A 14,338-nucleotide genomic window follows, 5' to 3' on the forward strand; every position below is an offset into this window, starting at 1 on the left:
TGAACCGAGAAAAGCGATCCATTTTGTCATGGGTTGTTTTTGGCACCAGAGTCTGAAATTACAGTCCTTTTTGGGCATATTTTTAATTTCACTTCAAGCTTCATTAACATTGTATTTAAATAAAAATATAAAGGGCCTGATTTATTAAGGCTGGCATGCAGATTGCTCTAAATTTCGATGAATCTGCCATGCAGGCTTTGCCACACCCTGTCCCAAGCCGTCTCCACCAAGATGGTGGTAAAAATAGCAAAGCCACAACATTTTGAAGGTGAAAACACCTTGATGAATTGGGCCCTTGTGCATGCTTCCATGCATTACAGCTTCCTTAACATTAATTAGCCATAAAGTGCCTGTACATTTGCAGTAAAATTCATATTTATGAGGATATGATATTTGGTGTAACCAATACAATACAGTATTCATCAGGACTAGAAGAAACTAAAAAAAAAGCCATGGTTTTTAAATTTAGATTTAATAACTGAGTTCATATTTGAATAGTTTTATATTTTACAGTGTAAAAATTGTTTCCTTACCAGGAACTTTCGTGTCCAAGACAAGAAGGGGAAACAGGATGGAAGTCTTTCCAAATGGAACACTCTCTATTTCAAGTGTGAGCGTCCAGGACCGTGGGCAGTATCTTTGTGTTGCTAATAACCAGTATGGCTCAGACCGGCTGCTTGTAACACTTTCCGTCATTACATACCCTCCAAGGATTATACAGGGCAGATCAAGGGAGGTTACAGTACACTCTGGCAGTACTGTAAGTCTAAAGTGCCAGGCTGAAGGAAGACCTTTTCCTACCATCACCTGGATACTAGCCAATGAGACCATTGCATCTGAAAAATCTGACAGTGTTCATAAGGCTTTTGTTTTATCTGATGGGACTCTTACAATTAAGGAAGTGACTATTTATGATCGAGGAATTTATAAATGTATTGCTACTAATACAGCTGGATCAGATACATTTACTGTAAAAGTTCAAGTGATTGCTGCTCCACCTGCTATTTTGGAAGACAAAAGACAAATTGTACTTGCTCTTCCAGGAGAGAATGTAAAACTTCATTGCACAGCAAAAGGAAACCCACAACCCAGTGTCCACTGGGTAGCATTTGATGGTACAAAGGTGAAACCATTGCATTATGTAAATGCAAAGTTGTTCTTGTTCTCTAATGGGACACTCTACATAAGGAATGCAGCATCCTCCGACAATGGAAACTATGAATGTATAGCAACCAGCTCTACTGGCTCAGAAAGAAGGGTTGTCACTCTCAGGGTGGAGCAAAATGATATTGTGCCTAAAATAATCCATGCTTCACCAAAATCCACTGAAATGAACATTGGTGACAAGTTGATGCTAAACTGTAGTGCAACTGGAGAACCAAAGCCAAGGATAATATGGAGACTACCATCAAAAGCTTTGGTAGATCAATGGCACAGGTAAGAAAATATATTTATGGTAAATTGATGATACATGTACATTTCTGAAATGGTAGCATGATAAATTATCCCGAAATAGTCAATGAGGAACATGAACTAGATCCCCATATTATCACCAGCTTTACTGAAGATGATGTGAATCCTAAAATAGAAGTGCTGGATTATTCAAAGATCATACATAAGTATCGTAGCAAAGGAAGCAAATAAGGATCATAGTAAAAATGCAGAGATGAGGGGAGAAAGATGTTCTTTACAGTGGTGGACAAACAGAAGGTAAGGGCAGGCTGCACGAGGTAGACATGGTGAGGAAACAAGCTGGGTATTTGCAAAGAGATACAGAACAAATGAACACATTTGTACAGTGCATAAATGGGGTTCCCTATGACACCTTGTACAGCAAGTAACAGGAGGATGAGTCTTTGGCTTTTGAGTGGCTGTGAGAAGTGCGCACATGACCTTAACAGGGTAGAGACATGACTGCTAGTATGGATCTGGAAAGTGACATGCGAAATGGCTGGAAGTTTAGCATCCTCTCCTCTTTTGAACAATAATACAAGACAGAATTTCGTAAGCAACAAAGGAAATTAAAGCTTTAGAATTTAAAAAAAAAGATTTTTTTTCTATCTTCTCGGATTTAATCTCTCTCTCTCTTAAATGTTTTAAATATTGTCTCTAAACCTTTTGATTATTTTATTTTACATTAGAATTAAAAAAAGTGTTTTTTCATATATTCCACCAGTGCATTACTTTTTTTTTTTTATAATTTATGGATTAATAACAGAAGAGATTAATAACAGAAATAGCACTTGTCACCCTCATATAGCAAATAAATTAAGCCTTCAATATGTATAAGTTATGTTCTAACTTTATTTATATTCCAAACGACAGAAAATTCAGAAATTAATTTCAGAAGTGATTTTGTGGGTACTTTACAGTGTCACCTCACTGAAATGCTGGTGAGGAGGATCAGCACCTCTAAATCACAGCTTAATTTTCGTTACCACTTGGCCATTCTAAGTGACATTTACTCCCATCACTCTTGATCTCTCTTCTTGGATGGCGAAATTATGTACATATCTTCTTATTTTATCCATTCTCTTCTACTGGATTCCAGGGAGGAAAACAAGTTTCAGTAGCAATTAAACGATTAGGTCAGCTCACCAATAGATTGCAGCAGGTGCACGAAACTCCGTTCTGATCCCCACGTGGAAAGACAGCAAATGTAAGAAAAATAGTTGCGCAACGGCGGTCTTCGTCCGAACCACTGCTGCGGTCGAAAAGCATTGCCTTTACTCTCGGTTTTTTTTCAATGTTTATTACCCTTGTGCCATGCTATTTTTAGCAACTTTACAATAAAGACAACATCTTTTTTAATTTTATCTGGAAGCTGGAACTATTTTTCTTTCATTTGCTGAGCAAAATAAGTTTCACATGCTGCTCTCTCCTGTGTGAAAAAAATCCTTTGAAGGTTTAGTGCATATGTGGTTAGAAGTTTCCATATGTCAATAGGGCTTCAAATATTTGGATAACAGTATTCTGCTCAGGAAGACATTATTCCTCATCTCTCATTATCAATTTGGTGCAGATTATTTTTATAGCAATGGTTTATGGAGCAAAACCAATTATGTTTATAGTTATGGCATACACAATAAGGGAGGCACCAGACCATATGTACAGCATTAAAGGATGCTGTATATCAGGTCTGAAAGGTGGTGGTCTTATCTCATATCAGTCAACCCTGGTGACTGGTTCCCTATAATGGACGTAATTTCCTGAAATTATGTGGTCATTTTTCTCCACACATACCATTGATCAGTTCTATTTTAACCTCATTGGTTCACAGGACTTGTTTCCAAAATGCATCAGGCTTCTTTAGATGTTCTTTTGCATAATTCTGATGCTGAATTTTATTCTGAGGACACAGGAGAGGTTTCCTTCTGATGACTCTTCCATGAAGGCCATATTTGTGTAGGTGTCTCTGAACAGCAGAACTATCTATCATAATTCCAGAGCTTGCTAAATCTTGCTGAAGGTCTTTTCCAGTCAAGGAGGGTATTGATTTGCCTCTATAGCAATCCTACAAGCAGCTATCACTGAAATTTTGTTTGGTATTCCAGACCTTTTCTTGACCTCCACTGTTCCTTTTTAACTTCCATTTCTTAATTATATTTCAAACTGAGGAAAGGGCAACTTGAAAACTCTTTCCTAACTTCTTATAGCCTTCTCCTACTTTGTGGGTCTCCACCATTTTCAGAGTGCTAGACAGCTGCTTAGAAGAACTCATGGCTGCTGTTATTTCACACAAAGTTAGAGGAGAATAAGTTTTTATAAAGCTGATAAATTTGCATCACCTGGCCTTTCTTAATGTTGATAGGGAACAAGCCATAACCCTTACCAGCTTATTAAGGTCTGAACCCATGGTCAAAGTTATCTGAGCACAAAAATCTCAAAGCATGCCCAAACTTTTGCATTGGCACATATTCCTTTTTGCAATTTTTCAAATGTAAAAAAATTAAAATATATGACAATATATATATTTTTTCCTAAATTACAAAGGAAACGTGTCATCTTTCCTTTAGTCCTTTTAGATATCATTTCATCATCATCTTCTTTTATCTTGCTTAACTGTTCACAATAACAGTAACTTTGGCAAGGGGTGCCCAAACTTTTACATGCTACTGTGCATATTTTTTTTCTTTAAAAGGGTGATCCAAAACTAAAGTTTGTTTTACTTCTAAATCTCTATTTAATGTCATAACCTAGCATTTTTTCTTATATGAATTAATAAACAATTTCCTTTCTTTCCTTCATTACTAGTGATGGGTGAAGGTATGGATGTGTGGGTCCGTCTGGTTTGGTTGAACATTAAAAAAAGTTCTGTTAGGGTACCAAATGAATGGAATGCCCGAACATCCAGTGTTTCCCACCCGGTCATCTGTGACAGCCTGGGAAACACTGGCTCTGATTGGCGGTAAGTTGGTTCATTTTAATAAATAATTTAAAAAAGACGACATGCAGTCCCCACCTTTCTTGACAACAAGCCAAACTAACACAGAAGTTGAGGCTGGTACTCTCAGACTGGGAAGGGGCCAATATTGGCTCTCCCCAGCCTAAACATAGCAGCCTGCAGCCGCCTCAGTAGAGGCACATCTATTAGATGAGTCAACTCTGGTGCTTTTACCAGTTCTTTCCACTTGCCCTGATGTGGTGGCAAGTGGGGTAATAGGATTTCGGTTGATGTCAGCTTTGTATTGTCAGCTAGCATCAAGCCTAGGGGTTAGTAATGGATAGGTGTCTAACCCCGTAGTGAAAATTTTCACACTCAGAAAAAAAGTCCTTTAGTTGAAATAAACAGTTCCCACCCTCTATTACCCATTTAGTACTGTAAAAAATAAAAAAAAATCAAAGTATTCTTTGCCTGTCCACTGATAATCCCTGTCCCACAACATGCTGAGCGGTGGTATGATGTGGTTGCCTGTGACTGGCAGTGACATCATTAAGGTTACAGCCAGTCACTGCAGTCGTGTTTTCACACTCTGCTCAGTGTGTTCCTGCTGGCGTGATTGTGCACCAAACCACACGGATCATCATGGGACATGTACAATAATGGATTATAGGTGGAAAGGTGAGTATAACTATTTTTTTATTTTTGTTGAAAAACTGGGTGAAAGAGGGTCAGTAAGTTTTCATTTTAAATAAAGGATTTTGTGTGTTTATTTCAATTAAAGCACCTTACTCTGTCTTTATTAAATTTGATTATGGTGTTAGTAATGGGGGTGTCTGATAGATTCATCTCCATTTCTAATGCATGGGCTTGATGTAAATGAACATAAAACAGCTGACATCAACCCCAAAACTATTAATTCACTTACCAGTGCACCAGAGCAAGTAGGAATAGTCTGGCAAAGCTCCAGAATTGGCACATTTAATGGATGAGCCTTTTCTGGGGCAGCTGCAGGCTGCTATTTTTATTCTAAGGAGGGCCAATATCCATGGCCCCCTCTCACCCTGAGAATACCAGACCCCAGCTGACAACTTTAGCGTGGCTGTTTATCAAAAGTGGGGGAGCCCCACGCTGTATTATTTAAATAATTGTAAAAAATGGCATGGAGACCCCTCTATTTTTTGATAACCAGTCAAGAAAAAGCTGACAGCTGAGGGCTGCATTTCACAGCTGTGGGTTTTTCCTGCTCTGGTTATCAAAAATAGAGGGGGCTGCATTTTTTTTCACACAGTGTGTGCCGATCAGTCACAGCCATGACAATACATGACATGACTGTGATTTAGACAGACGTGCCTACACTGTAAAACTTGCTAATTGGCTGTGCTACAGTCTTTCAACAATCTTTGTCTGGGCTGCAGAAGCCAAACAGTAACACCGACTTCCAGGAGAAGTCCTTGATCTGGGTCCATGCATGAACACTAGGTGTCCAGTACGGACCCCAAACTTTACCATTTGGGTTCACCAACCTCTACTCGCTACTCTAACTGCTTTACTTTTTTTATTACTTCTTTTGAGTGATGTTACTTCCTGAGGTGGCGTTGGTCTCTCGTTCACTTCTTACAATTTGCACTAATAGTGTACTCTGTTGTTAGCCCAGCCTCTGAAGTGGAAGTCACTGATGACGCTTCAATTCAGGGTGGGTGCAGATGAAGCTTCAGTGACCTCAGCCTCTGACCTCTGATGGCAACATGTTTAGATACCCTGAATGCACTAAAGTTTTCAAACAAAAAGTCATCACAAGTGAAGTACAAAATTAAGTAGTTAGAAAGAGTAATGAAGGAATGATAGGGACTTTTATAATTAAACTATATTAGAATAAATATACATTTGTGACATTAAATAGAGATTTATAATTAAAATAAAATTTAGTGTTGGACCACCTCTTTAATATTTATGCTGAATTGTTTCAATCTCTGTTGTCATGACACAATAAAGAGTTATAGTGGCTGAATTTATGGGTTGGGGCAACTCTTTTATGTGCTATGAATCGTTGTTCATAGAGCTGCTAGTTCAAGCCAGTAAGTAATTACTGTGCATCAAACACATCAATATCTGTTACATCAAAAATATTTAATGTTTTAATGTATTAAATTAAATGTAGGAACTGTTTAAGAAATTTAATTATTGTGTCATTATTTTTATAGAATGGGAAACCGAATACAAGTACATCCAAATGGTTCATTGGTGGTCCTCTTTTTAAGTGAAAAAGATGCTGGAGATTATTTGTGTGTGGCAAGAAATAAATTGGGAGATGATATAATCTTGATGAAGGTCAACATAAACATGAAACCAGCTAAAATAGTTCAAAAGCAGTACCTCACGAAGCAAGTTCCATTTGGCAAAGATTTCAAAGTTGATTGCAAAGCCTCAGGATCTCCAGTACCAGAAATATCTTGGAGTCTACCAGATGGCACAATGATAAACAATGTTCTTCAAGCTGATGACAGTGGTAGGAGAACAAGACGATATATCCTCTTTGATAATGGTACATTATACCTCAACAAGGTAGGGATGTCTGAAGAAGGGGACTATACTTGCTTTGCTGAAAATACATTGGGAAGAGATGAGATGAAGGTACATATCAGTGTAGTAGCAGCTGCTCCACATATTAAACTAAATCCAAACCAAAAGTTTGAAGCAAGAGCTGGGTCTAGTACAGTTCTTAATTGTCAAGCCAGTGGAGAGCCCAAACCAAAGATATTCTGGCTGCTTCCATCTAGTGATATGATTGCAACTTCCCATGATAGATATATATTGCATGAAAATGGTTCTTTGTCCATTAACCAAATCAAATTAATAGATGCAGGAGAATACATGTGTGTGGCACGCAATCCAGCAGGAGATGACACAAGACTTTTTAAGTTAGATGTTCTTTCAACTCCACCTGTTATTAATGGCATATATACCAATAAAACTATGATTAAAGATTCAGCTTTAAAACACTCAAGAAAATTGATCCACTGTAGTGCAGAAGGAACTCCTCCTCTTCAAATAATGTGGATCATGCCTGACAACATATATCTAACTGCACCATACCATGGCAGCAGGATTATGGTACACAAGAATGGAACTTTGGAAATTCGAAACATTAGACCTTCTGATACAGCTGAATTCACCTGTGTTGCTCGTAATGATGGAGGTGAGAGTATTCTGGTAGTTCAGTTGGAAGTTCATGATGTCCTTCGAAGACCGGTGTTTAAAAATCCATTCAATGAGAGGATTATTGCTAAACCAGGCAAAATGGCAATACTTAATTGCTTTGCAGATGGGTATCCCCTCCCAGAGATAACATGGCTTTTACCAAATGGTACCAGGTTTGTAAATGGACAAAGATTTTCAAAATATCATGCAGGAGCCAATGGAACCTTCATAATTTACAGTCCTACCAAAGATGATGCAGGAAAATATAGATGTGCAGCCAGGAATAAGGTGGGCTATATTGAAAAGCTTATTGTATTGGAAGTAGGGCAAAAACCGACTATTTTGACACATCCAAGAGGGATAATAAAAAACATGATAGGAGAAACTTTATCCTTACATTGTCTTTCTGATGGAATACCAAGACCCAGTGTGACATGGACTCTTCCAAGTGGATACATAATAGACAGACCTCAAGTCAATGGGAAATACTCATTACTAGAGAATGGCACATTAGTTGTTGAAGAAACGACTATACATGATCGTGGAAATTATTTGTGCAAAGCAAAAAATAATGCTGGAGAGACAGCTATTAGTGTACCTGTCATGATTATAGCATATCCTCCAAGGATTACAAATAAACCTCCACATAATATTCACACAAGAGTGGGATCTCCAGTGCATCTAAATTGTATGGCCATTGGAATACCAAAACCAGAGATATCTTGGGAGTTGCCAGACTTATCAATATTAACAACGGCTAGTAAAGGACAATCTATGGGGTCTGAGCTTCTTCATCCACAAGGAACATTAGTGGTGCAGAATCCAAGAACTTCAGACTCAGGAATGTACCGGTGCATTGCCAAGAACCAACTGGGTACTGATAGCAGTGCAACATATTTAAAAGTTATCTAAACAAAGTGGTTGAGATGTAAATTCTATAGTAGAACAAGGCTAAGAGACATCTGGGCAGCTTCCCTACTTTACCTTGTGGTGGATTTCTATCAGCAACTTTGTCATGAACTATGTCATGTTTCTACGATGCACCTTTCTGCAAGCTCCTTCTAGTACTTAAACTGTGAATAGAAATGGCATTTTATATATATAAATAACAATATATATTTTTATTCAGAATTATACAGCAAACAATTATTTTTTCTGTTATCAAGACAAAATGTTCTGTCATTTTTTTTAAGATCACATCATCAATAAAGTGAAAACCTATTGAATTTTGCTATTATTTTGTGTGATGTAAGACATTATTGTTTGATAAGCAACAAAGAGTCACATGAGACAGATTGCAAATATTCATGGCTTTAATTACATACTGCTACAAGAGCATCAAAAAGGCAGTACAAGGGTTACTGATAGAGTTGAGCGACTTTGGTCGGATCGGGTTTCATGAAACAAAATTTGTTTCACATGAAACTGGTCCGACTAGGGCAAAAAAAGTCGGAGTTTCTTCCGAAACCCGACCCCAATGCAAGTCAATGGGAAATAAAAGTCGGCATTGAGCGGATGACATTCATCCACTCAATGCCGACTTTTATTCCCCATTGATTTGCATTGGGGTCGGGTTTCGGACAAAACTCCGACTTTTTTACCGGAGTTACTAATTACTGGTGAATTGTCTAAAAGGACAAGCCTTTTCTAGAACAGCAATTGTATATTCTAACTCATTCATCTGTTTGATTAGTCTCTGCTAAACTATTAGCTTAAAGTAGTTGAACATTTATACAAAAAACACCTTTTAAAGTTTGACCTAGAAGATGCTCCATGTCAAATGTTCCTCCATCTGCTTCTATGAAGAACCACATGGGGTAGCCTCAAAGAAAACCCTGACAGCACTTTTCACCGGCAATTTGTATGCTATGCATTTTTCGTTTGAAGTGAAAAAAACAATGAAACAGTTCTGACAAGGGATGGAGGGATAGGCAAGCATCTCTACTGAACTTAACACCAAATGAGGTGTGGGTGCTACAGCTTTAACACCAAAGCTATAACATACATGTATTAGAGTGAAATGTATCTCTCTGTATTGTGGTTCAGGCTTTTGCCCTAAAAGACAAAAGCAGTTCTAGTTTACAATGCATTAATAATGATATTTGCGAGATCACCAAAAGCTGTATTGGGTCTGTAAGGCGCAAGCAGGGTGCTAACTGGGTTGGGGATTTGCAGTAGCTAAATGGAACTGCAGGTTTAATATTGCATCTTTTAGTTACAATGTTACATAAAATGTGATTGTGATTTTATAAAGTCAAATAGTTGTTTAGGTTATTTTTCACATCCAGTGTAACTGTGTAACTGATATAATATCAATGTGAAGAAAAAACCTTAAGCACAAATTATCTTCCAGTTGTAAGGAACTGACAACATTTTCAGGCACTTTGCACTTTTTTAAGGTTCATGAGTCAAGCTACCTGCTTATTTAAAAAAAAACATCTGTTATACATTCATTTTTTTTGTCCTTTATTGAGATGGAAACAGTGCATTTCATAAGTTCAAAAAATCAGTTTTGGAATAACAAAATTTTAGCTTTTGATACAGTTTTCTGAGCCAAAGCTAGACATTGATCCAGCAAAAAGGAGAAGCTTAAGTCCTTCGCTTACATCACCCATTCCTTTTTAATCCACTTCTTGTTATTCTTAAAAATGCATACAAAACTGTAGTGGCATTTTCCAAACATTGCTGTCTAAGTGAATATAATAACAAAAATCAATAAACTTGCAATATTTGCCTTAGCACCTCTGAGCCATCTTATTTATACACCTTGCTATTACCTGGTTCTTCTATAAGACTCATTTCTAATATTTAATCAGTGTGCTCTTGCTGAGAGATCCTTAAAATCTAGCGCATGGCTTGGGAGAACAATTAGGGACATCATTCAATAGAGAAGATATGCCGTTCGTTTGGAAACACGCTGAAATTTTCTTAAGCTGCGATAAAACCCAAAAGAACGATTTAAAAATAATTAAGCGATGGTAAAGAACACTAAATCTTTTATTGGTATTGTTCCTCTGACATAAATCTGATGGAACTGTCAATTATCCATCCCTTATGGAATGAAATGTCTAAATTTCTTCTCTGGGTATGATCTTGAATATTTTCCTTCAAACGCAAATATCTAACCATCTTTTTGAATTCTTTGACAAAGCTGAAAATTCCCTTGCACTGGAGATCTAAAGACCATCTTTACATCCAGACATTGGATCAGCGAATGAATTTGATCTGCAAAATAGGTGATGTCACATGACATTGGATTTCCTAAACATTAGGAGGCCCTGACTAGTCTTATAGACCACTAAGGCCAATAGCTACTTTTCCATCCAATAGTATCTTTGACACTCCCCTCTAAATAAGACTAAAACCCAAGTCTCCTACCTAAATATTTATGTTTTACATCAGTTTTCCAATATTCTTTATTAGTTACAGTATTGCTTCAATAACTGAGGGTAGCTGCACAATGTTCCAAATTCTCGTGGCTTGCCATGCACTATGGATATATACTCTGCTGAATGAAGAGGTGCGGCAGTGGGAGGGACTTAATGGAGGACGGACTACAAAACACTAGTGAGAAGCTAGCCATAAACATACAGGTGCATCTCACAAAATTAGAATATCATCGAAAAGTTGATTTATTTTAGTACTTCAATACAAACAGTGAAACTCATATGTTATAGATTGTCATTACAAACAGAGTGATATATTTCAAATATTTATTTCTGTTAGTGTTGATGATTATGGCTTACAACTAATGATGAGCGAATGTGCGTGCAACTACTCGATACTCACCCGAATATCACTGTGCTCGGTGTACTCGGCGAGCACCGAGTATTTCCGGGATTACTCGGCGGGCCCTCGGGTCTCCACCCAGCATTTTTGGCGGACTTTAGAGACCCAATCACGGTGCAGGGATTGTCTGGCAGGCCGTGAAATGCCAAAACCATCTTTGTTGTGGTTGTGCAGTGATTAGCTGGCTGCACAGCATCATTACAGGTATAAGGGACCGGACGCCGCCCTGCTCGGCACATTCAGCTCCAAACTGAGAGAGTGTAGGGAGAGCAGATGCATTGATAGGGTCAGAATTGGACATTTCTTAGTGTGCGGTCTACCACCCTAAATACTCAAATCCAGCTAAACCAACAGTCCTTCTAAGGACTAATTCCGAAGTATATAGGTTCCAGTGTTAGGCAGGCAGGGGAGACCTTTTTGGTAATAATTCTAAGCAGTATGTGTGGAGAAAACCAGGCACTGCTCATCACCTGCACAATACAATCCCAACAGTGAAACATGGTGGTGGCAGCATCATGCTATAGGGGTGTTTTTCAGCTGCAGGAACAGAATGACTGCTTGCCATTGAAGGAAACATGAATGCAGTCAAGTACAGAGATATCCTAGATAGGGATGAGCAAGTAGTGAAATACTTGGACTCGCTGTACTCGTTACGAGTAGCTCCTAATACTCGGATACTCGTAACGAGTAGCGAGTCCTATGTATGTCTATGGGAAATGCAAGTAATGGGTGGAGATTATGTGTGCAGGCGGAGAATGTGTGCAGGGGTCTGTGGGGCTGTGTGTGGGCTCTGCCGGGTTGATCGGGGGTCTGTGCGGGCTCTGCAGGGCTGATCGGGGGTCTGTGCGGCACAGACCCCTGATCAGCTCGGCAGAGCCCGCACAGACCCCTGATCAGCCTGGCAGAGCCTGCATAGACCCCCGATCAGCCTGGCAGAGCCCGCACAGACCCCCGATCAGCACGGCAGAGCCCGCACAGACCCCCACACACATGTATGATGCTGCGCAGCCAGCCAATCACAGTAATGCCACAACAAAGGAGGCGGTGGCTTTATTGTGATTGGCTGACACATGCTGGGCGGGAGATCCGAATATTGCCAGGCGAGTAGTGAAATTTACTCGCTAGGATTCGAGTACCGCATTACTTGCTGAGTACCGAATTCTAACGAGTATAGTCGCTCATCCCTAATCCTGGATGAAAACCTCTTTCACAGTGCTGTGAACCTCAGACTTGGACGAAGTTTCATCTTCTAACAAGACAGTGACCGTAAGCACACAGCTAAAATAACAAAGGAGTGGCTTTGGAACAACTCTGTTACCATTCTTGACTGGAACAGCCAGAGCTCTGACCTAAACTCAATTGAGCATCTCTGGAGAGACCTGAAAATGGCTGTCCACCAACATTCACCATCCAACCTGATGGAACTGGAAAGGATCTGCAAGGAAAAATGGCAGAGGATCCCTAAATCCAGGTGTGAAAAACTTGTTGCATCATTCCCAAAAAGACTAATGGCTGTACTAGCTCAAAAGAGTGCTTCTACTCAATACTGAGCAAAGGTTCTGAATACTTATGACCATGTGATATTTCAGTTTTTCTTTTTTAATAAATTTGCAAAAATTTCTACATTTGTTTTTTTTTCAGTCAAGATGGGATGCAGAGTGTACATAAATTAGAAAAAACGAACTTTTTTGAATTTACCAAATAACTGCAATGAAACAAAGAGTGAAAAATTTAAAGGCATCTGAAAACTATCCATACCCACTGTAGCTCATGACCAAAGTCGCCCTTTTTCTGGTGAAAAGTAGAACCTCTTTTGCAACCTTACACATCCCCCTCAATGTTATTCCAAATAAATAGATTGACACTAAGTATAATAAGGATCCCTGAGGCAAAGAAAATTTAAGCAGTAAAGCAAAATACTGCATTACAATTTCCAAGAAGCAAATATTTACATATTTTGCGTATTGTCTTCACATTTTCAGCACTGTAAAGTCATGTATGTACATCATACAACTACAGCAGAATCGGGGGAATACAAATAATTCAGTAACAAAGATTACATTAAAAAGTGCCTAAAAGCGCTATATTTAGGTAAAGAAACATCTATTGTCTCCTCTGGAAGATCCAGAAAAATCTAGCACTAAATACAACAAAGAAGCCCATATTAAGTTAAAAATCAAAGTCTTTTTCAGATCAGTGGTTTGGTCTTATTCACATGTCATACATTCACATTCACATAAACTGTTTTTTCAGGTCTCCATGTAAAACATTTGCAAATACCAAAAACTTATTTTTGTGAGAATATTCACAAACTCAACAAAATCAAAAATATTACAACACAGAATTTCAAAAATGCACGTTGTAAAGAGAACACAAAAAGCATATAACTAAATAAGATGTCCCAAGTTTAGAAACTGGAAGGCTCTCCATATATATTCACCGTTTGTTGTGGCTGGTTACCTGTGATAAAAACATAGAGAACATGTGTCATATATTAAAAATATAATTATCAACAAAGATTTAATTAAAAAAAAATAATTTAGAATGTGTTCTCTCCCACATAATATGTACTACCCTAAAATATGTGGTTCCTCACTTTGAAGATGTCAGTGGGTAATGATACTTCTGAGGAAGGCAATGTAGAGCACACCATGCTGCTCTTCCAATGCTCACGGGCATAACTAGAGAGTGCAGGTACTCCAGGTATAGTTAGCAGGGATGGAAGTGGCACTGAAGAGACAGTTTGGTTTACAAGAAAAGATTTCTATAGGAGCCACCTGACACATGGGACAAACAGTGGCTTTTTCCAACTGCTGGAGGCGTGTTAAAAAGTGGACAAGAGAGAAGATGAGTATAGTTGATTCCTAGCTGAGTAACTGCAAGCAAACACCACCATCTGTTGGTCAAAGGTGAAAGGGAAAGTAAAGGAAGAATTACAGTAGTAGGAACCTAATAGTGGGAATTTAT

The 14,338-nt window shown here is 38.4% G+C and overlaps 1 protein-coding gene across 1 annotated transcript in view; it reads left to right on the forward strand.

Moving 5' to 3' along the window:
* IGSF10 (immunoglobulin superfamily member 10) overlaps positions 1–8,808 on the forward strand; it is a 57,939-nt gene extending 49,131 nt beyond the window's left edge. Inside the window, exons 6-7 of the mRNA XM_073579051.1 lie at positions 537–1,437; positions 6,586–8,808. Coding sequence (XP_073435152.1) covers positions 537–1,437; positions 6,586–8,494 — 2,810 coding nt within the window. The 3' untranslated portion in view covers positions 8,495–8,808. The remainder of the gene's footprint in view (positions 1–536; positions 1,438–6,585) is intronic.
* The last annotated feature ends 5,530 nt before the right edge of the window (positions 8,809–14,338 follow it).

The sequence above is a fragment of the Dendrobates tinctorius genome, unplaced genomic scaffold (assembly GCF_039654945.1).
Source record: "Dendrobates tinctorius isolate UK_male_01 unplaced genomic scaffold, ASM3965494v1 ptg000060l, whole genome shotgun sequence".
In the NCBI taxonomy this organism is placed as follows: Eukaryota; Metazoa; Chordata; class Amphibia; order Anura; family Dendrobatidae; genus Dendrobates; species Dendrobates tinctorius.